The following is a 27445-nucleotide window of genomic DNA, read 5'->3' as shown; positions in this document are numbered from 1 at the left end:
GGATATGACAATAGTGGTGTTAGGTGCTCACGGAGTACAGCAGTCCTGGTCGGATCGCAGTGGTGGCACCCAGGACAACCACGAGGCAGCTGCATTGTTGACTGAGTAGGCTTTTCTGGAGGGTAACCTCCAGCATGCCTGCCATTTCATCTGCCACAGCCAATGGGCAAGCCCAGTCAGTTAAATTTACAAACAGTGGTTTACCACAAGGATAGTTTCAAAGTTTTATTTTAATGATACAGCAAGGTCGAAGCCCCTTCTAGTCCATGAAACCCATGCTACAAAATTAACCTACAAAACCCCTTACATTTTTGAAGGATGGAAGGAAATGGGGCCCCTGGAAAAATAAAACCATGCATTTCAAGTGGAGAACGTACAAACTCTTTACAAACAGCACTGGATTCGAATCCTGACCTCCGCAACCCCTGTGTGAACAGAAAATTAGGGGCTGTTCCTCATTTTACAGATGGACTTGGTGAGATAGTACAGGCCATGGACAGGCAGGTGAGCACGGGAGCGGGGAGCAGAATTGAAATGCTTGGCCACTGGGAGATCCCTGTCACTGATGCGGACAGAGAAAAGCTGATCTTCCACTCTCTCGGAGGGACAGAAGGACACAAAGGGAGCAGCAGCTGCAGTAAAAGCAGCGGGGAAAAGGGGCGACGAGTTGCCCAACCAGACCCAGGATTTTGCATCACGTGGTCATTGTGACGACGTCACCGTGACAGAATATTGTGACAAGATGCCCGCAGGCAAGGAGGGAAGCGTGTGAGTCGTTGCTCGGCAACAGCACCTTACAGCCAATCACAGGCAGGCATGCCAATAACATTCAACCAATCGGAAGAAGCCGACTGCCTCGGGCCGGGCGTTCAAGTTGATTGAAAGTGGAAGACCCAATGGAGGGATAAGGGAGACGCAATTGCTTTCTCCGTTGAGACCTCTCCGTCAGTATGCGGGAGATCGTACACATTCAGGCCGGCAATTGTGGGAACCAGATCGGGGCCAAGGTGTGTAGGGAGGGGCGCTAAGCAGAGAGCCGGCCCCAACCATCAAGTCGCTCCCGCCGTTGCCCCGGCCGGCTGCCTGCCTATTGGTCGCTGGCTCGCCGATGGCCTCGCGATTTTGCGCGAGCGCTCAGTCACGCATGCGCAGCTGGATGGGAGGGGGGAAGGGTGGGGACGCAGGCGCACTTGTTGTGGCAACTGAGTTTGGGTGGTCGGCGAACTTGGTATCCCCGCTGGACCGCACGGACGGCTCGGGAGTAATGATAGCCTGGAGGGGGTTGTAATCATGGCGAAATACACCTGGAGTGAAGCACGAAAGTCTGCAGATGCTGTGATTGCCATAAAAGGGCAGAGGTGCTGGAGGAAGTCAGCAGGTCTCGCAGCCTCCAAAGATTTATGACCAACGTTCCGGGCCCGAGCTCTTCTTCAAAGTATAAGTCAAAAAAAATAGGCAGGAGTCTGAGTTTTTAAAAGAAAAGCTGAGGGAAAGGTAAGAATGGTAGGGGAGGAATACAGACAAAATGTGTTTATTGACAGTGATAAGAGGACAGGATAGAGGAAGGTGAGGGTGGTTTTTGACTCTGAAAGGATAACGATGTCTCCAACCAGATAGTGTTAACATTGATCTCGAGTTTCTATTTGCCCCACCCCATCTTTTCCCACAGAGCCAAAAACAATCAATTCTCACCTTTCCTCTCTCCTGCCCTCTTAACATCTTTTGTATGTTGGTCTGTACCCCTCTCCCCGCCATTCTTCGCTTTTCACCAGTCTTTTAATCTAGACCCCTTGCCTGTCTTTTTACTTGTTCCTTGAGGAAGAGCTCAGGCCTGAAACACCAACTGCGGATGCTGCAAGACCTGCTGAGTTTCTCCAGAATCTCTGTTCTTACCATATCTGGGGTAGTTGAATTTGGGCTTCTGCCTGGAATGGAATAAAGATCTGTGCCAGCAACAAAGTTCAAAATACTTCCAGTTGAATAATTAATTAACAAATTCACAATCATTGTAAATAATCTGTTTGGGTTGCTTGTCATCAGACAAAACATCTCTTTGGCTGTTTCTGGCATTCATGGGTCTCTGAAGCACAACAAAACCCACAAGGTACTCTGGTCAGGGAGAGTGAGGCTGTCATACATAGGGGTTATAGCCAGGTGGCTCTACAGATTTGCCTTTGTAAAGTTTTAAAATAGAAAGTTCCTAATTCTTGTACAGGAGATTCCCACATTCCAGCTACTCAAGTTGTGGAAACTCACCTTTACAAAATTAACAAATCATAAACCAAAAATGTGAATAAAATTTCCTCACAGAATTTATGTGGAAAAAAAGTAAACAACACAAGATTTTTATTTCAATTTGCTTTTCTTGATACCTGCATAGGTGATAAGGTATTGCATTATCAAAAATCATGGACCATTTTCCAGAAATGCAGCCTTTACAATTGCACCTGTACAATTGTTCTGGCTGTGAATTGCAAGAGAAAGCTAAAGAAATAGGATGGATCTTGATCTGTGCTAATGTTGACTATCTTTTAAATTACATTATATGACTCAATCACAATGGTAAGATCACAGCAACAAAGGTAAGAACGACTAATAGCTGTGCCGACTGTGAAAACTGGCAAATTATTGACTTGATGGCTGAGTGCCGGGAGACAGAGACACCACCCTGGAATTAGAAGAGACCTCTATGAGGCCATAACTCAAAATGGGAGTAAAGCTAGAGCTGAAGCTGACTGCCCAGCTCCGAAAAAGATAAGAGCTGTGAGAATTCTGCATCTGATGTTAAGACTGCCTGTGGGTTATGGATTGCAAGCTTTAAGTAGTTATATTTGCATGCTGGTATAGTGTGCTTCTTGTTGGGGAACCTGCGAGGAATGGTGTGCCTATACTGGTGTGCCTTGTCCTTCAAGTCCATGTGCTCTACTGCCTATTCAAGGGCTGGTGTGAGCCTTGATATGGGGCCGGTGATTGGCAGGGAGTAGGTGGAGCCAGCCTCCCAGGTTACTTCCCTGCAGGTACAGTGGGTTGCTCCCTGCAGTAGGCAGGTAGGAAGGAATGCAGACAGGCACAAGCAGTCACAGACAGTCCGGTGGTTGTATCACCACACCTGTACTGCCCCTTCCTGAGTAGTGAGAGGTGTTATGAGTCCAGGATCGATTGTTCATTATAGGCACACCAAGGTGGTGTGATTGTATATTGGGAGCTGTTGTCAGAGTAATTTGGGCAAGTAACTGTAGGACATTTTGTAGATAGTACATTCTCTGCTGGTGGAGAGCATGAACGCTTAGTGTGATTATGTTTTTCACCACACTCCTGACTTTGTTTTGTGATAATGGAAAAACTTTGGGTGTCCTTCAACATGAACTGTAGAAAAACCCCAGCAAAGAAGGCTTCAGCTCATTATTACAAAGTAGTAGGCTGGTTTTAATTTTTCCCCTTTTTAATTTTATTGTAATTGTTTCATTTTCAAATCAAATGTTTTCCCCCTTCAGAGAAGGAAGGTAAATTTTCTAAAAGGAAAAAAAATCATTTAAAAATTAATCTTTTAGTTCTTACATCCACATGGTCTCGTGAGACTGATGTAGTTTTGTTCATGACCATAGACTGTGCCATCAAACACTCAGGAGACTATTGTGGAGAAATTTGAGAACATAGCATATCTATAGTCTTTGGCAGTCCTGCACTGAGTTGCAGGGGGCTGTGGAACAGTCACCTTTATACTGGAGCCTGTGGGGCGGGGCCACAAGTACAATTGGCCAATAGGCATGGTTGACCAGATAATTATACATTACAGTGGTTTACCACACTCCCCAAGGCCATGTAAACACGTACCTTTGATAGGCACTTCAGAGGTACCCTTCAATAAATTCAGAGAAGGTACAAAAGGAGGTTACAGCGATGATGCTGAACTGATTATTTATCCAGAAAAAATAAACAGAATAGGGTTCTTTCATTTCCACAGGACAGATGTTCATAAAATCATTTGAGAGGTATCAGTCATATTTGCTTAAAGCCAATAGAGTCAGAGCAATTGAAAGTCAATATAAACACATTTAAGAAGCATCCGCAACAAATTGAGTATTAAACTTATTTGACCGGAGATTAAATTTGTTTAGGTTGAAACTGAAACTCAGAGACTTCAGACTTACCACATCAAATTTCTTCAAATACATGGTTAAACTAATAATTGCTGAAAATCATACATTTTCTTTTTTTCTTCTTTTATGTGTTCTACATCCTGTTTAGTTCTGGGAGGTCATCAGTGATGAGCATGGTATTGACCCCACAGGAATATATCGTGGAGAGAGTGATCTGCAACTTGAGAGGATTAATGTCTATTACAATGAGGCTACAGGTATCTGTATATTTTAGGTGCATAATGATAAATGTGTTCATGTTTATTATCATATTCAATGTACATATGCACCAAAATTCTTACTTACTTTACCCTAAGACAATGATATAGGAGCAGAAATAGGGGAATCTACCACCCCCCCCTCCCCCCCCCCCCCCCCCGCACGCCATTTAATCATGAGCGAGCGGATCCATTTTCCCACTCAGCCCCACTGCCCGGGTTTCACTTCACTACCTTTGTTGCCCTGTTTTCAAATGTTTGTTTAAATCATTTTATTTAACACTATATTTAAATAGGTGGTAAGTTTGTGCCTCGTGCTGTTCTTGTGGATCTGGAACCTAGTACGATGGACTCTGTTCGCTCTGGACCTTTTGGACAGATTTTCAGACCCGATAACTTTGTGTTTGGTAAGTAAAGTTTTTTATAATGGATCTACCAGGACTGTTAGGGAGAATCGTGGATTTTAACATAAAGATATTTGTAAGTTGTGCTGTATTCAGAATTTTTTGTCCACGATTCATCATCAATGGTTTGAAGATGAGTCCATTATATTATTGCAGTTCTACAATTATGGAAATTTTTAAAAGCCACCTAAATCTAAAGCAATATTGTTGTGTCATGTAGGTATGCAAAACCAAGTGAATGAGTTTACAAGCAAATTTGCACTCTTAGCTAAGAAACACAGGTCAGAGTATTGGGACAAAACAATAGTAAGCATGGCATTAAACCTAGACATAACTAGTTAAGTATCATTAACCACCTCTTATCTTAAAAGCAAAAGCTTTCAATTCCCAGGTGAGCAATCCCATTTCCCATCTCCTTATACCCTTGCAACTCATTCTCTATCATATATACAGATTAATTCCTTTTTGATTTTTTTAATAAATAATCTACACTAAGGGACAATAATTAGTTGCCAATCAACCTACCAGCTCATCTATGAGAGAGAATGAAACAGGAGCATGAGGAGGAAATCCAGACAGTCACATGAAGAAGATCCAACCTCTACCTTCCTCCTTCTACATAATCAATGGGTTTTTACTTTGATAGTCATTATTGACACTTCTTCCATCATTCTTTTAGTGATCAGAACAAATAATATTTTAGGGAAATATACAATATTCCCATCTCCTGCTGGTTCTATTTTTGTGATTTATTTTAAATCTGTGTCCTCTGATTGTTGGTCATGGACCTGCCAGTGAAAAGGGGCTATTGTATTTACTTTTATAAAATCTCTCAAAATCCTCAATGTCTTATTAATATTCCCTAATCTTGTGGGTACCAAGGAGAGTCTTCCATTTTGAAGGAAATTTCTCAGTGCAAAAAGGAGCATTGATGAAAGGGTGCTGAAGTGGGTTCAACAATATCTTTCAAAAAGTAATTGGACATCCAGCTGAACAAGAAAAAAATCAGGGCATTGGAAAAGAGAGCAAAGTGGGTCTAAATGCAGACTATATGGGTCGAAGACCCTGTTTCTATGGTTCTTCATTAGCATTATAGACTGTTATGAGTGAGGAAACAGGTTTGGTAGGACTCAAAGGGAAGGACTCTGAACACAGTTTTGGGAGGGAAGGATTTTATTTACAGAAGGCAAGTGTGGGAAATGGTAACTGATGTAGCGTCCACACACACACAGTTTACAGCAGCCATGGGAAAGAAATAGTAGACAATTAATAACGAACCTGGAGAAAATAGCATGGGAACAAAATATCTATATACATACACAAACACACAATGAACTGGTACATACAATGATCAAGTGAAAATCACTACGGTGCCTCACCATCCCTTGACTCAGTGTAGGCACAGCCCTGTGCTTCAAGGAACATTAATTAAATGCTCCCAACCCTTTTAACAGTGCACATCTTAACAACAGTTTCTCCAGCATCCTTCCACATTTCTAAGTCTGGAGTGAAGCAGGGTGGTCCCAAGCTGGCAAAGAGAGAGAGAATAAAGAACACATGGGACTTTTATCATGCTGGAGGGTCCAGCCCAGGTTGTTAGCAGAGAAAAAATGACTCGGTACCGGAGGGTTAATCCAATTACAATAGCCAATGGTCCAAGGCCAAGCACAGGCAGGTTGGAGAGTCCAGTCCAGGTAATTTACATGGTTACAATAGCAAGGTGTGCACGAATGGGTGGGCCAGAACCAAACCTCGATTGGCAGCTGGTGTGTCCACTGACTAGGTAGAGGGCAGTGCTGTCACATGATGGCCACAACCCTTCCCAATACATAGACTAAGATGACTATCTCTTTATTATTGTAATTAAGCCCTGTTACCAACATCAGTTTTAGCTAGCTAGGGCTACAGAGTCTCCTTCTGTGCTATGATTCCTCAGCACCTTTCGTAACCTATAACTTATTTGCAGCCAAATAAGTACTTTTAACGTGTTGCAATGTAGGAAATGTGATGGCTAATTTTGTCTATTTTTTTTAACCTGATGCTGAATTTCACTAGGGATAGTGATAATTTGAGGAGACATTAGTTGAGCAATAACATAGTTCACTGAGGATAGATTCCCAATTTTTCCTAGAATTCTGTGAATGGACCTTCTAATAAGCTAAACCTACCTCGAGCTGACCCAGGAGCCATGATTCTAATAGGAACACTTTGTAATGGAAAGCTCCAATATTAGTTCCACATACTTCAATGTGATTGGAAGCCTATCTCTACAACTTATAATTGCTATTCCTGAATCTTTATTCCCTCAGGATATACTTTGGATAATGAGTTATTACTCAGTTGAAAAATATTAGAATGTCTTGCATATTATAGTTTCATTTCACTTTACCCTCTGTAAATGCTTGTAAATTTTACTTGCTTTTTGTTTATCCAGAATCAGAATCAGGTTTATTGTCATGAACACGTGTCATGTTCATGCTGTTTTGCAGCAGCAGTAATGTTGTGCACTACAGGTGCAATACTGTTAGCAATTACATTTCCATAAAAACCCTGATTAAAAATAAATAGTGCAAAAGGAGAGAAAAAAATAAGAGATTGTGTCTGTGGTTCATTATTCATTCAGAAATCTGAAAAGCTGGTTTTGTAACATAGGGTGTGTGTCTTCAGGCTCCTGTACCTCCTTCCCGATGGTAGCAGTGTGAGGAGGGCATGGCCTGGGTGGTAAGGGTCCTTGAGGATAGAGGCTGCTTTCTTGAGACACCGCCTCTTAAAGACGTCCATGTTTACTTTATATCAGATCTAAATTCCTCTCCAAATAGGTAATAACAACTGGAATAGAATTGCTACCTATAGATTTGAGGTAAAATATATATCATTTTGTTGTTCAATGTGGAAAAGGAATTAAAACATATTTGTTGCTAGGATGAGGTTTGTTCACTGAGCACAAAGTTTAATTTGCTAGTTCAATCTTCACAATTGCAGAAAGGGTTGGTCAAAAGTGATTTTTGTTTATTAATGACAATGTTTATTGTTATGCACCCAAGTACAATATCTTTGGCTTGGCTTCGCGGACGAAGATTTATGGAGGGGGTAAAAAAGTCCACGTCAGCTGCAGGCTCGTTTGTGGCTGACAAGTCCGATGCGGGACAGGCAGACACGGTTGCAGCGGTTGCAGGGGAAAATTGGTTGGTTGGGGTTGGGTGTTGGGTTTTTCCTCCTTTGCCTTTTGTCAGTGAGGTGGGCTCTGCAGTCTTCTTCAAAGGAGGTTGCTGCCCGCCAAACTGTGAGGCGCCAAGATGCACGGTTTGAGGCGTTATCAGCCCACTGGCGGTGGTCAATGTGGCAGGCACCAAGAGATTTCTTTAGGCAGTCCTTGTACCTTTTATTTGGTGCACCTCTGTCACGGTGGCCAGTGGAGAGCTCGCCATATAACACGATCTTGGGAAGGCGATGGTCCTCCATTCTGGAGACGTGACAATATACATGTTCATCAAAAATCTAATTTGCTGCAGCCAAACAAGTATTTTTTGTTAAAAAGTGCAATATTATACATTAACTTTTCTTGGAAAGAGATAATAAATATAAAACATAGATAAATAAATATTCACAGTTATAATTACTGCAAGAAAAAAACAGCATTTCAATACTCAGGCGGATCTTTTTTGTGGTCCTGGAGTAGTGTATGTTTAGGTTAGCAAGGGGAGGTTTAAAACCTGTTGGAAAACATTGTTCTTTAACCTAGAGGTGCTGGTCTTCAGACTTCTGTACCTTTTGTCTGAAGAATGCAGTGAGAAGAGGTTGTGACCAAGATGATAGGTTCCTTTATGATGTTGGCTGCCTTCTTCTCGACAATAGATGGGAAGACCCTGTGATGGACTTGGCTACGTTTGCTGCTTTCTGCATTCCTCAGTAATTGAGTTTCAAAACCAGGCTGTGATCCAACCAGTCAGTATACATTCCACAGTGCACCTGTAGAAGTTTGATAGAATATTTGACAACATGCCAAATCTCCTCAGACTTCTTAGAAAATTGAGGCATTGGTGTACCTTATTCACTGTTGTCTCAATGTGTTGGCTCCAGGAGAGGTCCTCCGCTATGTGGATTCCCAAGAACTTGAAAGTACCAGATCTCTGCTCAGCTGTCCCATCAATGCAGATAGTTGTATGACCCCTTGGTCTCCCCTTCCTAAAGTCCACAATAACATCATTGTTCCTGTTGATATTCGGAGCAAGACCTGCCACCACCCAATCAGAGTCTCTATCATCCAACCATTCATCATTTTTCATTATTTGGTCAACAGTGTAGAGTTAATATAATGGTTAATATAATTAGAGAGAAATAGATTAAAGATCAACAACAATGACTGCAAATGCAAAAGGGATGGGTCAAAAAGAAGTGTCAGTTCGAGAGGTTCAAAGCAAAGGTAAAAGCTACATTGAAAGGGAATGCAAAATATCAAAAAATCTTAAAAGGTCTGCAGATTTACTTCTTTATAGAAGAAGCAGAGATTATTAATTTGAAAAACATTGATTTCAACATATATTGGGGAGATGTTTCCATAAGGGCTACTGTATCTGGAGTATCCTACCATATACTGACTATTGAACATAATGCCCTGAAGGGTGTTCAAAATTGCACAACACAGTCTTGATGGGCCAAATGGCCTACTTCTATTCCTTTATCTTGTGAACTCGTGGGGGGGGGGGGGGGGGGGGGGGGCTGCGCGCATGACGAGCCAAAGGGCCTTTCATCAACCTTTGATTTTCAAGCTTTTTGTAGTGAAATGTATTATTTGGTTTCTATGCTGTAATTGTTAGATGGCTTTTATTCCAGGTCGCAATGGTGCCTCTAATAACTGGGCGAAAGGTCACTACACTGAAGGAGCTGAATTGGCTGACTCCATTATGGATGTGGTGAGGAAGGAGGCAGAGGGATGTGACTGCCTCCAGGGATTCCAGCTCACTCATTCACTGGGTGGTGGTTCTGGGGCCGGCATGGGCACTCTCATCCTTAACAAGATACGTGAAGAATACCCTGATAGAATGATGTTGTCATTCAGTGTTATTCCTTCACCCAAAGTATCAGCTGTTGTAGTTGAACCATATAATGCCATCCTGTCAATTCACCAGCTCATTGAGAATACAGATGAGACCTTTTGCATTGATAATGAAGCTCTGCACGATATTTGTTTCCGAACTCTCAAGCTTACTTCTCCCACGTACGGTGACATGAACCATTTGATATCAGCCACCATGAGTGGTGTAACAACTTGCCTGCGTTTCCCTGGTCAGCTCAATGCTGACCTCCGTAAACTAGCAGTGAACATGGTCCCCTTCCCCCGCCTGCACTTTTTTGTGCCCGGCTTTGTTCCCCTGACCAGCCGTGGTACCCAACCCTACCGTGCCCTCACAGTGCCCGAGCTCACCAAGCAGATGTTTGATGCCAAGAACATGATGGCTGCCTGTGACCCTCGGCATGGCCGCTACCTCACCGTTGCTGCCGTTTTCCGGGGCCGTATGTCCATGAAGGAGGTGGATGAACAGATGCTGAATGTGCAGAATAAAAATAGTCCCTATTTTGTGGAGTGGATCCCAAACAACGTTAAGACTGCTGTGTGTGACATCCCACCCCGAGGACTCAGGATGGCAGCAACCTTTATTGGCAACACAACAGCCATCCAGGAGCTGTTCAAGCGCATTGGTGAGCAGTTTTCTGCAATGTTTCGCAGGAAAGCCTTTTTGCACTGGTACACAGGTGAGGGCATGGACGAGTTTGAGTTCAGTGATGCCGAGGCTGACATGCTTGACCTGATAGCTGAATATCAATATTACCAAGAAGTTAAAGTTAACGAACAGCCTCAGTATTTTGCCGATGAAGGTAAAGAAGAGGAACCCTAAATATCATTTTTGTGAGATTCCTTTTGTCTTTTCACTCTCCTGTGATCTCATTTCAATGCTGAGTGAAATGCAATAAAAGTTGCCTGGCGGGGCTTGGAATTAAGGTGTGTTTTTTAAAACAATAACTGTTCAGACAGGAGAAATTCCATGTCCCATTTTGGGTTCTTATCCCACATAAACTCTCAGTGCATTTCTAACATCTCTGAAACTCAATTCCTAACGATGAAGAGGGGAGTACTTCCCATTTTTAGATTTTCCTCCCAACTACAAACTTTTATATTGTGCCTGAATATTTTCACCTGAACTAAGCTTGTATTTCTTCATCATTTTCATGATCTCAGATTGCCCCAAAGTGTTTTGATGCTAATTATCTACTTTTTGAAATGTGGTCATTGTTATATTGTGTGAAATAGAAGTTAATTGTACATGATAAAGTCCCATTTTAACTTGTGTATAACATTCAGATAATTTGTTTAAGTGCCAATTCAGGATTAAATTTTGGGTAGAGCACTGGTAAGGCCACACTCTCAATGGTATCATGAATCGTTTAAGCCCACCTGTAAGATTAGATGTTGAAATTATGTTTCTTACAAAGGTTGGTATCTCCATTGGGATGGAACTGAGTGTCAGGTTATAGTTTTATACTTTATTCACTGGAGAGTCCATGTAAATGCTGTTGAGGAAATAAAATCTGAAAATGCTGGAGATACTTATGAGGTAGCATCTGTGGAGAAAGGAACACCATTAACGTTTCAGATCAATGACCTGGAAAAGTGAGAAAAGTAACAAGTTTAAATTGAAGAGAGAGGAAAGACTTGGAAGAAACAAAGGGAATGCTAGTAATGGAGTGAATACGCAAATTGTTGAGACGACAAAGAAGCTCGGAAAGAAGTGGTCAGTCAATATTTTGGGATCCTGGCCCAAAACATTGTTTGACCATCCGTCTATGGATGCTGCCTGACCCACTGAATCCATCCAGCTTCTCATTGTTTTTCTTCAGCAATCTTTTTTCCTTGTGAAACAGTAAAGTTTTAGCTTTAAATTAAATTTAGATGTGCAGCACAGTAACAGGCCCTTCTGGCCCTCAAGCCTGTGCCGTCCAATCACTCCTAATTGACCTATAACCCCTGTATGTTTTTAAAGGTTTCTTCTGTTCTTCTGCCAATTACATAAATAATATTTATGTTACGTGAGGTGAAAAAAAAACAAGGCTTTTACTTAATTGTGCTGCAGCCCCCGTGGCTAGTCGAGATGACAAGCTTGTTTTCAGTGAATCCTGACAGAGGGGAATGAATGTTGTTTAATTATAGCTCACCTGTAACAGGATTGGAGAGAAAAATTAAAAAGTAAAATGCAGAACACAGAATATGCAAGAAATATGAATACAAAGAGAATACTTCACATACGTAGAGGTAAACAAGGACTCTACACATGCTGGAGAACCTCTGGAAACATATATAGAAGTGCTGGAGAAACTCAGCAGGTTATGCAGCATGCGTCAGAGAACAATAGTCAACATTTTGGGCCACAGCCCTTCAGGAATGTCACAATTTGTGTATCCACCTAAATAAGGGGAGATGGGAGGGGGAGGGGCACAGGTGTGCAGGTGATAGGTAGACATAGGTGGTAGGGATAGGAGCTGAGAGGTGATAGGGGAAGGGGGCAGAGGGCTGAGAAAAGGCTTTTGAGAAGTCATGGTTTGTGACTGACAAAATCCAGTGGGGAATTCATGTGGCTCAGTACTTGCTTTTCGAAACATTTAGAACAGAAACTTTTTCTATTGTTCCATTCTGATGGAGAATCACTGACTCTACAATACAGATGTTGCCTGACCAGCTTCGATTTTGCAACCTGGTCCATCATCGACCCCGAGAATTGATCTGTTACAGAATTGTCATGTCCGGTTAACTTAATTAAACTTTTGAGAAGGGTGGATGATGCAATACATTTTATGTATTCCAGGGATTTTTGACACGGCAGACTCATCATAAAACAAAAGCTTAAGGGAACAAAGAGAAAATAGCAGTAGAAAAAGATAATGGTAAATGAGTTGTTTATGACTGTGGGATTCCACCTGACTCAATATTTAGTCACAGATTCAGTCTCAGAGAAGTTTGCAGATCATACAACATTTGTGGCATGGTTGACATCTGGCTCCCTCATTACAAGTAGTCGAGAATGTGAGACAGTGTTTTACCCAAAGTTAGATGTGTTTTTGACCAAGTTAATAATCCAAGGATATTTGAATTGTAAAGCAATAGTCTGTCACACAAAATATTTTATCTCAATGTTTAACTGGGTTTTAATGAAAGGATTGTGAGCCATTGGTTTTAAAGAAAAATAAGACCACTGCTAGACAAACATTTTACTCAAGGGAAAACATTTTAATTCAAATCTGAGAGAGAAATCCTGAAGACATTCAAACTTTTTAATAGTTGAAATATTCGTGAACTCCCCAATCTCCCAAAGAGATTTTCCTTCCCCCTCATTCAATGATGTGCAGAAGAACATTTTTTTAAAAATAGGATTAGGAGTCAAGTCTGCTCCACTGCTCATCAAGATCATGTTGATCCTTGTTGTTTTCTCACTCTGTTCTCCCCACATCCCATAATGCCAAGAAATCTGTTTTGAAATGATCACCTCACAGCCTGCATAAAACATTCTGCGATAAGAAATTCCAAATGTTCGCCACCCTTAGTGAAAGAAATTCTCATCTCAATCCCTCATTCATAACCGTTATTCTCGACTCCTGACAGGGGAAATATTCCTCCCTGTTTCTGGATTGTCAAGCCTATTAATTTTTTTAAAATTTCAATGAGAATTCTTCTAAACTCTCAAGAATACAGTCCAGACTCAATGTTTCCAGTACCCCTGGAACCAGTGTGGTGAATGCTGCATTACAGCAGCTACATTTTTGGGTAAGAAGGTCAAACCAAGTGCATTTTCACTAAGATCACTTGCTACCTTTGAACATTGGCACAAGATCAATTAAGTTCTTTTGGCTATCAGCACTGCATAATCTCTCACTATTTAATAAATACTGTTTTCCCATTATGTTCAGCACAGTAAATGGCCTCTCATTGTTGCACATTACATTGCATCTGCCATGTTCTTGACCATTCAGCTTGATAATATTCCCAAAGCCTCCTTGCATCATCCATTTTCCCATTCATATTAGGTCTCCTCCTCAAGCAAAAATTAATTGTAACCCATCTCCAGAGCAGTCCCTCATTCCCCAGTGACCTCCATAACCATAGAATACAACAGGATTTCTTCCCCAGAGTCTGAACTTTATTACTTTTTTCAAGGGGGGAATCTATAGCTAGGGGACTGAAATGAAGAGGACTTTATTCTCTCAAAGGAATTTCTTCTCTATGTGTCCTTCCAAAACTAAGATAGACTAATGTTTCGATTTGAGGGTTTGGAGAATAGGCAGGAAAGTAGAGCCAAGGTCAGACCAGTTATCATTTTATTGAATGAAGGAGGTGGTTAAGGAGCTGACTCTATTCCCAATTCCTCTTGAGACTTTGAAGACCAACAGACCCCCCTCCTCCTGCAAAACATGGTTATACCCATCTCTAATAAACAACCACATCTCTTCCCTTGCTAGAAGATGACCAGACCCCTCCCCCCAGAACCTGTTCCTTTACTTGTTTCACAAGAAACCGAATAATGCCCTCACAAACTGACCAGGGCCCATCCCCCAGTCTCAGAATCTGACCGGATCCTTCTAAATATAGGAGCTGATTTTGACCATTTGGCTCATCAAGTCTGATCCACCATTTGAATCATGGCTGATAAATTTTTCCTCTCAACCCCATTCTCCTGCCTTCACCCCATAACCTTTGACACCTATCAACCTCCACTTTATATATTCCCAATGATGACCTCCACAACCATCTGTGTCAACAAATTCCACAGATTCCCTACCCTCCGTGTGAAGAAATTTTTCCTCATCTCTGTTCTAAAGGGACATCCTTTTATTCTGATGCTGTGTCCTCTGGTTTCAACTCTCCCACTCTCCAAGATTGCCCATTCTTCCCCTGATCACATCCAAACTTCTCACCAGAGACTGACCAGGAACCTCTCCCCCAGAACTTAATCATCCTGTAGAAACAATCTACTCCCTTCAAAGACTGATTGTTCTCCCTCCCAGATTGCAAATAAACTCTTCTCTCTACACATGTTCTCTACCTTCACTCAGAGGTATATTATGACCCTTTTCCTAGAAATTAAATAGATTTACCTCCTCTCCCCAAACACACAGAGGCAGATCTGAATCCTTGTTCAAAAGATTAAGTAGATCCCAATATCTGTGATACTGTTCAGCATTCCTACCACATGCTCCCAGAGAGACTGAGGAAACCCTTCCCAGAGACCAATCAAGCCTCCACTTCCTCCAAAGACTGTTAAAAGTCACTTCCCAGACTAGAATATTTGTCTCCCTTCTGGGACCAACTAGAAGCCATTAATCAAATCTCTCTCTTGTACCAGGCATTGATCATACCCACATTGTCCTGAATCTAAATATCTCCCACTTCAGTAGATCAAACAAATCCCCATCTTAACTCAAGGTTTCTCTCCACAGAGAATGATCAGGCTCTGCTCTCTTCAAGCCCAAACAAACCACCCTCATCTCTATCCTCCCCCAAACACCTCCAGAGATTGGTCAAATCCCAACTTCATCCAGAAAGCAAGGACTTCCTTCCCTCCCCCTTCATATAAATCAGAGTAATCTCCTCCCCAATTTCAAACATATATCCCTTTTGTTATGGTCTAGAACCCAGCAGCCACCCCCAGTAACTGCTCAGACCTCTCTCTCAGTTTGCACTGTTCCTAAATGTTTTGCTCATAATCTCATGTCCATGATTCAAGGCTCCCCTCTATATAATAAACCTTATTATGTTTATTATGCCTATTTAAATGCATTTGGTAACTTAAGAAGATAATTCTTCGGAGTCAGGGATTTCCAGCTTTCGTGTTCCTACAAAACACCTGGGGAAAATGCCGATATTCCCATTGGAATGTCCCTCCAGCCACTCCTCATTCACTGCGAGGAAAACAGGTTAAAATAAGAAAAGGCTTCATGAAGGAGAAATTGTATTGATGTATTGACAATATTCAAAAGAGGAGGGTGGGCAGATAATATCAGGGTTGTGCAGTTTCACTGAAGTGGAGGTGTATTATTAAAAGGAAACTATTGATGGTTATATGTCAGTGAGGAACAGGTTGCAATGATGGGGATATGTCTTGAGAGAGAGGATGGAGTTTCTAGTGAAGGAGGAAGATACAGGGAAGGGCAAGGGTAGTATGATTCTCTATAAAGGGGCAGGAATGCATTAACATGGTGTGATTGCTTTGATGGGCAGGGTGGGTTGGTGTTAGTGGGAATGAAGCCTTAGTCCTGAATCTGCTCTAAGTTATGCATCATCCTTTCTTGGAAACATGGATAGGAAAGGCTTCGAGGCCAGACACAGACAAATGGGAAAATCTTAAGTGGTCATATTGGTTGGCATTAATGAGTTGGGCCAAAGAGCAGATTTCTGTGATGTATAACTCCATGAATCTATATTGCCAGTCCTTCATTGTTATTAGGTCCTGGTGAAAGTACTCCCATGGAACTGTTGCCATTATTCTATAGGAGAGCACCTTCACCAGGACTATACAATGCTTCACAATCACCTGGTCAAGAACAATTAGGGATGGCCAATGAATGCTGGCCTTGGTAGCAAGACCCAGAAGATGTTTATAGGAAAGAAGGTGGGGTCTCCAATGATATAAAGCACTGAAAGAAGGTGGCAGTTTGACATTGAGGATGATATTAGTGAAGAAAGGTGGCATCTGTTATTGACGAGGTGGAGTTGAACAAGTAGGTATGGTGGATATAAAATTACGAGGAGCACGGATAATCATAATCTTTCTCCCAGGCTGTTCAGTGAATCTAGGTTGATATGAGAGTTACATTTTACCACACAGAGAATGATGGATATTTAAGGAACAAGCTGCCAGTGGGTATTGTAATACAACTACTACATTTAAAAAATGCTGGATGGGAAGTGCTCCCATGGAACTGTTGCCATTACTCTGTAGGAGAGCACCTTCATCAGGACTATACAGTGCTTCACAATCACCACATTTAAAAAGTGCTGGATGGGAAGTTCATAGAGAGATACAGGCTGAATGTAGACAATGGAATTGACAATAGATAGACATCATGATCAGCAAGGATTAGATGGGCTGAAAGGGCCTGATTCTGAGCTGTGCAATTGTCATGGGGCAGGGATATACCAACAGAGTTCTGACACCAATGGGGTTACATTGATAGGGATGCAGCTGTGCTGATATAAAAGATATTAATGGTGGGTGGGGAATTCTTGATGGCAATGGGCTGCATTGGAAGGTTGTATTGATGAATAGTGGGATTCTTTGGCAAGGGTGGAAGATAGATAATGGCATGGGAATTGCTCCACTAATGAGTTCAGGTTATGCTGCTGGTGAGGGTAAGCTGCTGTACTGACATCATGTCTGATGCTAGTTGCCGGGGAGAGGCTATACTGATCAGAGGGAGGGTGGGGTGGTGATGTTGATTTACTGATTGACATGGATGATGGGGTCCCTATTGAAACACAAAAGGGCCGTGTTAAAAAGAAGAATGTGTTCTTTATGCGTAAAACAATCTGAAGTATTCCAAGAGCCTGGAACCATTTCACAGCTACCTCAAAACAGGACTTCTGCAGGGTTTACATTAGAGAAATGGAGAAGGAAACACTTCACAATGACCTGGTTAGTCTGAACCTCTCCTTTGCTGCCTACACCTTCTAGTTAAGGAGAAGATGACTAAATGTATGACTGAACTCACATTGGTGACCTGGTATCTATTGTTTTAACAAAAAATCATCACACGAGCAGTGGGGCATGGGAACAATGAGACATTTCAGAAATCAAGAAACAATTCAGGAGATATTAATATGTGTATGGAGAGGGAGATGCGGTTCTTTTGATGGACGCTTGTTTGAAATGTGGGTAAGATGCCATAGACAGATCCATTTTACCTTCAGATAACACATCAATGGCATCGCCCTCTTTAAACTCCATATCCTCAGGACCTTGTCCACTGTAGTTGTAAAGGGCCAGGGTTCTATAGAGCACATGGCGGCCAGCCAAAGGGTCTGTAGGCTAAAAAATAGGTTAGAATAGCCAGGGTGTGAACTGCAGTCTGAAAGCCCTTTCAAATTGTCATACAAATGGGGTTAACTGGGCAAATTATTGGGTTGAAGACCCAGATACAGGGCTATTTGAAGGATTAAAATCCACCCGGGTCCCAGTCCTACCTCGGAGGTGATTGGGGAACCAAGTAAAACTTAACCAGGGCAACTTCCTCTGCTGATTTGAAAGGCGAAAGGGCACACCCGGTTACTCTGGTGATGTCAGTGTTTGTGTGTGCATCACAGGAACCCCTGGCTGACTGAATGCAGGATCAATGACTGGCAAAGTGGTTCCAGCAGTGTGGGGGATTATGGGCAAGGAAGACGACCATTGCTCCTGCATTGAGCTGTTGCTGCAAACTAAAGTGACATGTCACAGCAGCACCCCTCGATCGCGGCAACGCCACGTCACAGTAGCAACACCCCACCACCCTGTTCACAGCAACAGCACCCCCTGTTATTTTTGGGGTGGTGTTCATGCCTGATTGGGGTTTAAATTTCTTGGGCATCTGGCAACACTGTTTCGCAGCACTGTACCCCTGCTGCCAAGTCAAGAGTTAGATGGGGGGGAGATAGGTGGGGAGGGGCGACTGATGCCCAGGAGCGGGGTGGGGGGGTGTTTAGGAGAACTTTAAACCGAAAGGGAACAGAAAGAACACAGGGAACGGGATTCCCTTTGGGGTGCCTGTGAGTGTGTAAGGCATCACTCACGACATCATCACACAGGCGGGATCCCACTTAAACCACTGGGTTATAGATTACGTAGGTAGGTTAGGCTGCTGTTTGAAAGGAGCGGGAGGTACCAACTACCCGGGTCCTGGGAAGGCTTATCCAGGTGCTGCAGGTTAAAAAGGCCTAGTAGACCTCTTCACACCGCACAATTCCTAGGCAGCTAGCCAGGTAAATAATCCACGTACAGCAATTTGTTGCATGCTACAGAGAAAAAGTGCAACTCTGGAAAATTGCTCTCCTATTTCCTCATTCCCATATAACCATATACAGAATGGAAACAGGCCATATCGGCCTTTCGAGTCTGCACCAGTTCACTAGAACAACTCCACTAGCTCAAACCTCCCGCTCACTGCCAATAACCCTCTGACCCCTTCACCTCCATGAACACATCCAACCCTCTCTTTAATGACAGAAGGGACTCTGACGCAACTATCTCATTTGGAAGTTCATTCCATTCTGCCACCACTCGCTGAGTGAAAAAGCCACCTCCAATATTCCTCCTAAAGTGTTGCCCCCTTACCCTTAACTCATAACCTCTTGTTCCAACCTCCCCTGCCCTCAAGGGAAAAAGTCTGTTTATGTTTAGTCTGTCTATTCCTTTCATAATTTTAAATACCTCAATCAAGTCCCCTCTCAGTCATCTACATTCCAATGAATAAAGTCCCAGTCTCCTTAGTCTCTCCCTGTAATCCAGATGCTGTAAGCCAGGCAACATCCTTGTAAACCTTCTCTACACCCTCTCCACCTTATCTATATCCTTTCTGTAATTTGGAGACCAGAACTGAGCACAGTACTCCAAACCTAGCTTCACCAATGTCTTAAACAGCTGCAGCATCACCTCCCAGCTTCTCTACTCTATACTATGATTTATGAAGACCAGCATACCATATGCCTTCTTAACCACCTTGTCAACATGGGAATCCACCTTCAGTGAACTCTGTACCATAACCCCAGGTCCCTTTGCTCCTCTGTGTGCCTCATGCCCCACCCCTTAACTGTATATGTCCTATTCTGGTTATTTTTACCGAAATGAAACTCCTCACATTTGCCTACACTGAATTCCATCTGCCATCTTTCAGCCCACTCTTCCAAACAAACCAAATCCTTCTGTAATCCAAGAAAATCTACCTCACTATCCACCACTGTCCCTATTTTCATATCATCTCCATATTTGCTTACCCAGTTAACCACACCCTCCTCTAAATCATTCATATAAATGATAAAGAATAAGGGACCCAGCACCGATCCCTGAGGCATCCCGCTTGTCACAGGCTTCCAACCTGACATACAGTTGTCCACCATGACTTTCTGCTGTCTATCTCCAAGCCACCTCTGAACCCATGTCACAATCTCTCTACTAATTCCTAATGACTGAACCTCCCTTATTAACTTTCCATGCGGAACCTTATCAAAAGCCTTACTAAAATCCAAATAGATCACATCCACCATTCTACCTTCATCCATCTTTTTTGTCATTCCCTCAAAAAACTCAACAAGGTTCGTCAAACATGACTTTCCTTTTACAAACCCATGATGGGAGCCCCTAATCAATCCCTGCCTATCCAGTTATGTGTGTATACTATCTCGAAGAATACCCTCCATAACCTTCCCCACCACCGAAGTCAAACTTATTGGCCGATAATAACTAGGCCTACACCTACTGCCTTTTTTGAACAATGGAACAACATTTTCAACCCTCCAATCTTGTGGTACCACCCCCTCCTCCAGTGATCTTTGAAAATCACTGTCAGTGCCCCCGCTATTTGTTCCCTGACCTCCCTTAAAGTCCTGGGGGAAATCCCATGGGATTTATCCACCTTAATTGACCCTAGAAGCTCCAAAAATCTCACTTTACTAATCCCTATCCTTTCCATAACAAAGCCCTTTACCTCTCTTATCTCATATAGCCCAATGTCCCTTTCCCTCATGAATACAGACGAGAAAAAATTGTTCAATATTTCTCCCATCTCATACGGTTCCTGACATAGTTCACCAGTCCCATCATCCAGTGGACCTATTCTATCCTTGATGCCCAAGTAATCTCTGGATTGCTGCCCGTGCCACGAGCTAGTGAGGGTAGAAATAGGAGGATGTGGAGGATGAATGCGTGGCTAAAGAGATGGTGCAGGGGGCAAGGGATAAGATTTCTGGATCATTGGGATCTCTTCTGGGGAAGGTCGGACCTGTACAAGAGGGACGGACTCCACTTGAACTGGAGGGGGACCAATGTGCTGGCAAGTAGATTTGCTAGAGCTGTGGGGGTAGGTTTAAACTAGTTTGGCAGGGGGGTGGGGAACAGAGGGTGAGAGCAGTGTCCAGGGAGTATGGCCACCTAGCTAGGAATAAAAAAGATAACAAAGGTAGGATGGAGATTAGGGTAGAAGGTAAAAAAGAGAATATATGTGAGGGTCATTCTCTGAGATGCATATATTTTAATGCAAGAAGCATAGTGAACAAGGTAGATGAGCTGAGAGCATGGATAGATACTTGGGGTCATGATATTGTGGCAATTAATGAGACCTGGCTACAGGAGGGGCAGGACTGGCAACTTAATGTTCCGGGATACATTTGTTTTAGATGTGATAGATCAGGGGGTAAAAAAGGAGGAGGAGTTGCTCTGCTTGTTAGGGAGGACATTACTGCCATGAGGTGGCAGGATGGTATGGAGGGATCGACCAGTGAGGCTGTTTGGGTGGAATTGAGGGGTGGAGGAGGCAAGAGGGTGCTAATAGGGGTGTATTACAGACCACCAAATGGGCCAAGGGAATTAGAGGAACAAATTTGTAGGGAGATAGCGTATATGTGTGAAAATCATAGGGTAGTGATCATGGGAGATTTTAACTTCCCACACATTGATTGGGATACCCATACGGTTAGAGGGCTGGATGGGCTGGAGTTCATTAAATGTGTTCAGGATTGTTTTCTAAATCAGTTAGTAGAAGAACCGACTCAGGATGGTGTAATACTGGATCTCCTGTTAGGGAACGAGCTAGGTCAGGTAGCAGACATTAATGTTGGAGAACCAATTGGGTCTAGTGACCATAATTCTGTTAGTTTTAGGGTAGTTTTAAGGAAGAGCGAGGAGAAGCCTAAAGTTGAGGTTCTGGATTGGAAAAGAGCAAATTTCGTAGGAATAACAAGGGATTTGGGGAGTATTGAGTGGGACAGGATATTTTCAGGTAAGGATGTTAATGAAAAATGGAGGATATTCAAAAAAGAAATTTTGAGGGTACAGAGTAGTTATGTCCCAGTCTGGATCAAAGGAAAGGCTGGAAGTCATAGGGAGGCTTGGTTTTCGAGGAATATTGGAAATTTGGTTAGGAGAGAAAAGGAGGTGTACAAGAGGTATAAAGAGCAGGGAGCTGAGAAATTGAAGGAGGACTACAAGGAGTGTAGAAGGAATCTTAAGAAAGAAATTAGAAAGGCCAAAAAAAGGCATGAAGAGGCTTTGGCTGACAGAGTAGAAATAAATCCAAAGGGTTTCTATAAGTACATTAAAAGTAAAAGATTAGTGAGAGATAAAATTGGACCCCTTGTAGATAGCGAGGGTAGGCTGAGTGAGAAGTCTGAGGAAATGGGGGAAATTTTGAATGATTTCTTTGCCTCGGTATTCACTAGGGAAAAAAATGTTGAACCAGTTGAAGTAAATAAAAATAGTGGGGAGGTCATGAAGCATATAAGGATAAACGAGGAGGTAGTGATGGCTGTGTTAAAAAAGATAAAGGTGGATAAATCTCCCGGACCGGACAAAATATTCCCTAGGACATTCAGGGAGGCTAGTGGACAGTTAGTGGGGCCATTAACAGAGATATTTTGGACGTCACTGGCCACGGGGGTGGTACCAAAGGATTGGAGGGTGGCGCATGTGGTTCCTCTGTTTAAGAAAGGGTCCAAATGCAAACCTGGGAATTATAGGCCTGTAAGTCTGACGTCTGTGGTGGGCAAGTTGATGGAAAGTGTTCTGAGGGATTCTATTTACAAATTTTTGGAGGTACAAGGATTGATAGGGAGTAATCAGCATGGTTTTCTCAGGGGTAGATCATGCTTGACAAACCTGATTGAGTTCTTCGAGGGGGTTACAAAAAAGGTTGATGAAGGGAAAGCTGTGGATGTTGTCTATTTGGACTTTAGTAAAGCTTTTGACAAAGTTCCCCACAGGAGGTTAGGAAAAAAGGTGGAGGCATTAGGTATAAATAAGGAGGTAGTGAAATGGATTCAGCAGTGGTTGCATGGAAGGTGTCAGAGAGTAGTGGTAGACAATTGTTTGTCCAATTGGAGGCCGGTGACTAGTGGAGTTCCTCAGGGTTCGGTCCTGGGTCCACTATTATTTGTTATGTATATTAACGATCTGGATGTAGGGGTAGAGAATTGGATAAGCAAGTTTGCGGATGACACAAAGATTGGTGGTGTTGTGGACAGTGAGGTAGATTACCGTAGATTAAAAGGTGATTTAGGAAGGCTGGAGGTGTGGGCTGAGAAATGGCTGATGGAATTTAATACAGATAAATGTGAGGTGCTGCATTTTGGAAAGGCAAATTAAAATAGGTCATATTCATTGAATGGTAGACAATTGAGGAGTGCAGAGCAACAAAGGGATTTAGGAGTTATAGTAAATAGTACCCTCAAGGCTGATACTCAGGTAGATGGTGTGGTGAAGAAGGCATTTGGAATGTTGGCCTTCATAAATCGGAGTATTGAGTTCAAGAGTAGGGAGGTTATGATGAAATTGTACAAGGCATTGGTGAGGCCAAATTTGGAGTACTGTGTGCAGTTTTGGTCACCAAATTATAGGAGAGATATAAACAAAATAGAGAGAGTGCAGAGAAGGTTCACGAGAATGTTGACAGGATTTCAGGGTCTGAGTTACAGGGAAAGGTTGTGCAGACTGGGGCTTTTTTCTCTGGAGCATAGAAGATTGAGAGGGAACTTGATAGAGGTGTTTAAGATTTTAAAAGGGACAGACAGAGTAAATGTGGATAGGCTTTTTCAATTAAGAAAGGGGGAGATTCAAACTAGAGGACATGGTTTAAGATTGAAGGGGGAAAATTATAAGGGGAACATGAGGGGAAATTTCTTTACGTAGAGGGTGGTGGGGATGTGGAATGAGCTTCCGGCAGACGTGGTCGAGGCGGGATCATTGGTTACATTTAAGGAAAGACTGGATCGTTACATGGATAGGAGGGGACTAGAGGGGTATGGACCGGGTGCTGGTCAGTGGGACTAGGAGGGTGGGGATTTGCTACGGCATGGACTAGTAGGGCCGAACTGGCCTGTTCTGTGCTGTAAGTGGTTATATGGTTATATGGTTATAACCCTCCTTTTACTGTTCACATATCTGTAAAAACCCTTAGGATTCACCTTTGCCTTATTAGCTATGGACTCCTCATACCTTCTTTTTGCCTTTCTAATTTCCCTCTTAAGGTTCTTCCTGAAATCTAAGTAACGACCATACATCTCCTCAATCCCTTGTTTTTTATATTTGGTAAAGGCCTCCCTCTTGTCCAGAACCAACTTCTTAATTTCACCAGAAAACCATGGCTCCCTCGAACCTTTAGTCTTTCCCTTCGGCCTGACTGGAACATAAAGATCCTATACTCTTAAAATGTCACCACTAAATACCCCCCAAATTTCCTCTATATCCTTTCCGGCAAAAAGATCAGCCCACACAACTCTCGGCACATCCCTTCTCATTTCTCTAAATCTGGCCTTCCCCCACTCAAAGACCTTCAATCTCGGACCCGACCTATCCCTTTCCATCATTAAGCTAAAGCTTAATGCATGATCACTGGATCCAAAGTTCTCTCCAACGCTTACCTCCGTCACCTGCCCCATTGCATTTCTAAGCAACAGATCTAACACTGCTCCCCCTTTAGTTGGCGACTCAACATATTGCTCCAAAAAGCAATCCTGAACACAATACATAAATACTAAGCCATCCTGCCCTTTTACTGACTGTGTTTCCCAATCTATGTTTGGAAAATTGAAATCCCCAACCAACACCACCCTATTTCGACTGCACATCTCATCTATTTCCTTGCACACTTGATCTTCTAGTTCCCTTTTGCCATTTGGAAGCCTATAATATACCCCAATAATAGTAACCTCACCCTTCTTATTTTTCATCTCTACCCACACTGCCTCCCTTGACGAGCCCTCCAGTCTACCTTGCCTCAGCACTGCTGTAATGTCCTCCCTGGCAAGTAATGCCACACCTCCCCCTCTTAATCCACCAACTCTGTCACATCTAAATCGGCGAAATCCTGGAACATTCAACTGCCAGTCACAATCTTCCTTCAACCACGTCTCACTAATGGCCACAACATCATAATGCCACAAGTCAATCCACACCTTTAGCTCATCCAACTTCCTTACTATGCTCCTCGCATTAAAATAAATACAACTCAGGGATCTCCTACATCCTACCTTCCGGATATCCTCCACTCTTCCATTCTCACAATTTTCACTACAACATCTTTTTACTACTTCCTGCTTTTCCTCCCTCAGATTATTCAAACTTGTTTCTTTCCTTAGCCTACTAACCCTCATCCTGCTGTCCTGCCTAACTTGAAACCCTGTCCCCAACCAACCCTGTCCCCTCCGACAGCCCTAGCAAATGCCCCCGCCAGGAGACTGGTCCCTCTGGGATTAAGATGTAACCCATCATTATGGTATAGGTCACATTTTCCCCCCAAAAAAGGTCCCAGTGGTCCAAGAACTTGAAACCCTGTCTCTTATTCCCCATTATAAATTCTTGTGAAATATAGTACTAAATTCAATTTCAGATAACCAGCATTTCCAGTTTGTGTTAGAATTTGTCACCAACCTCTCTCCCCATAGATACTCCATAACCTATCTAAGATTTAAAACAAGATTACCACATTTTAAAGTTTCAGCATTTTTTTTTCTCTTTCTCTGTTCTTATAGACCTTACTCTATTTACACCTACAAACAAATCAGCTGTGATTAACAAGTGTTGAGTATCCTCTCTCAGACAGGCAACAACATTTGTTTCACTCCCTTTGTTTTTTCAACTCCTGCCCCTTCGCTACAACTTTAAACATACTTGCTTTCTCCTTTCCTAGTTCTAATGTTAGGTTATGGACCTGAAATTTCTTCTCAGTTTTTCTCTCTCCACAGATGCTGTCGGGCCCACTGATCTAAATTTAAATTTAGACATACAGCACAGTAACAGGCCATTTCAGCCCACAAGTCCATGCTGCCCAATTACACCCAATTAACCTTTTTGTTTTAAAGGGTGGGAGGAAATTGGAGCTCCTGGGAAAAACCCCTGCAGACACGGGGAGAACGTACAAACTCCTTACAGACAGCATGAGATTTGAACCCCAGTCCAGATCGCTTGCGCTGTAAAGGCAACATGCTGTCCCCATGATTGTTCTGGCATTTTCTGTTTTTATTTCAAGTTTATTTTTCACATACAAAATTCTGTCTTCATTAAGATTACATTTCTCTTGAGAATCCCTCAATTGTTAGATTATTACTTAACTTGGAATTATTCCATAAAGTCAATTCCCACTGTTTCCCTACATTTCATTCAAGGAAATTATCCCAGCTACAAATTGATCCTTCAAATGACATTTTCCCACTTTGATTCCCAGTTGATTTTAATATTAAAGTTACCCATACTTGTATAGCTTATGCTTTACTTATTGCTTGATTCATCCTCACTCCATTTGTTGGACATGGAAAACTTATTTTCTTTTGTTCTCTTGCATCTCTATCCATATTGATTCTACTTCCTGTACTTCAGGGTCAAGATCTTTCCCCATACTCCCCAATCCTTTATCAACATCAAGAACTTGATCTCTCTCTCTCCCCTTTACCCCAGCTCTGCATTCACAGAGCCAAATCTTCCCCCCCCCCCTTCCCCCATCCAATCAATCCTCACCTTTCCTCTCTGCTGGCCTCTTCTCCATATTCAATTAACATCTTTTGTCTGTTGGTCTGTACCCTTCCCCTGCCCTTCCTTTTAATTCAGGCACCTGCCTGCTTTTTACTCACACCGAAATATCGGTTATATATTTTTACCTCCAATGGGCACAGCAAGACCTGCTGAGATCTCCAGAATTTCTGTGTTTTTACTACAATCACAGCATCTGCAGACTTCCATGTTTCACTTCACCCTACTGCAGCCTTGAGAAATCCACTGAAATCATATTCATCTTGCCTAAATTGTACACCCTCCCAAATGTCATTGCTTTCCTATACTACAGCGTATTATAGTAAGGTTCCACAATCAAAGTGCATGGAAGTACATGCACTTACATGTATATTGAAGCATGATATTTTCAGGTAAGGATGTAAATGAAAAATGGAGGATATTCAAAAAAGAAATTTTGAGGGTACAGAGTAGTTATGTCCCAGTGAGGATCAAAGGAAAGGCTGGAAGTCATAGGGAGGCTTGGTTTTCGAGGAATATTGGAAATTTGGTGAGGAGAAAAAGGGAGGTGTACAAGAGGTATAAAGAGCAAGGAGCTGAGAATTTGAAGGAGGACTACAAGGAGTGTAGAAGGAATCTTAAGAAAGAAATTAGCAAGGCCAAAAAAAGGCACGAAGAGGCTTTGGCAGACAGAGTAAAAATAAATCCAAAGGGTTTCTATAGGTACATTAAAAGTAAAAGATTAATTTGGGATAAAATTGGACCCCTTGTAGGTAGCGAGGGTAGGCTGAGTGAGAAGTCAGAGGAAATGGAGGAAATTTTGAATGATTTCTTTGCCTCGGTATTCACTAGGGAAAAAAATATTGAACCAGTTGAAGTAAAGAAAAATAGTGGGGAGGTCATGAAGCATATAAGGATAACCGAGGTGGTAGTGATGGCTGTGTTGAAAAAGA

At 42.5% G+C, this 27445-nt stretch overlaps 2 protein-coding genes across 3 annotated transcripts in view; one reads left to right on the top strand and one right to left on the bottom strand.

Moving 5' to 3' along the window:
* The first annotated feature begins 727 nt into the window (after window positions 1–727).
* Window positions 728–10757, top strand: LOC138762081 (tubulin beta-4 chain-like). Of its 2 annotated transcripts, XM_069935354.1 has the most exons (4): window positions 728–1007; window positions 4249–4357; window positions 4654–4764; window positions 9595–10757. In XM_069935354.1, the coding sequence occupies exons 1-4, from the start codon at window positions 951–953 to the stop codon at window positions 10656–10658; spliced, it is 1341 nt and encodes a 446-aa protein (XP_069791455.1). In that variant the 5' UTR covers window positions 728–950; the 3' UTR covers window positions 10659–10757. The 2 variants fall into 2 exon arrangements, with proteins under 2 accessions (XP_069791455.1, XP_069791465.1); XM_069935364.1 differs by lacking the exon at window positions 4654–4764.
* Window positions 10758–13021: 2264 nt separating this feature from the next.
* LOC138762090 (NADPH oxidase activator 1-like) overlaps window positions 13022–27445 on the bottom strand; it is an 83209-nt gene continuing 68785 nt past the window's right edge. Inside the window, exons 10-11 of the mRNA XM_069935375.1 lie at window positions 17711–17834; window positions 13022–15708 (exon numbers count right to left, since the gene is read on the bottom strand). Of these exons, the coding sequence (XP_069791476.1) occupies window positions 15596–15708; window positions 17711–17834 (237 nt within the window). The 3' untranslated portion in view covers window positions 13022–15595. The remainder of the gene's footprint in view (window positions 15709–17710; window positions 17835–27445) is intronic.

Source organism: Narcine bancroftii, chromosome 1, assembly GCF_036971445.1.
Source record: "Narcine bancroftii isolate sNarBan1 chromosome 1, sNarBan1.hap1, whole genome shotgun sequence".
Taxonomy (NCBI): domain Eukaryota; kingdom Metazoa; phylum Chordata; class Chondrichthyes; order Torpediniformes; family Narcinidae; genus Narcine; species Narcine bancroftii.
Note: the sequence above shows the minus strand (reverse complement) of the source record. Positions and strands in the feature narration are given on the sequence as shown.

Excerpts from the sequence above, each read along its gene's own strand:
- LOC138762081 (XM_069935354.1), top strand. The coding sequence starts at position 951 with ATGCGGGAGATCGTACACATTCAGGCCGGCAATTGTGGGAACCAGATC. Across the intron at positions 1,008-4,248 it reads GGAACCAGATCGGGGCCAAG|TTCTGGGAGGTCATCAGTGA; the intron begins GTGTGTAGGGAG and ends CATCCTGTTTAG. Across the intron at positions 4,765-9,594 it reads ACCCGATAACTTTGTGTTTG|GTCGCAATGGTGCCTCTAAT; the intron begins GTAAGTAAAGTT and ends CTTTTATTCCAG.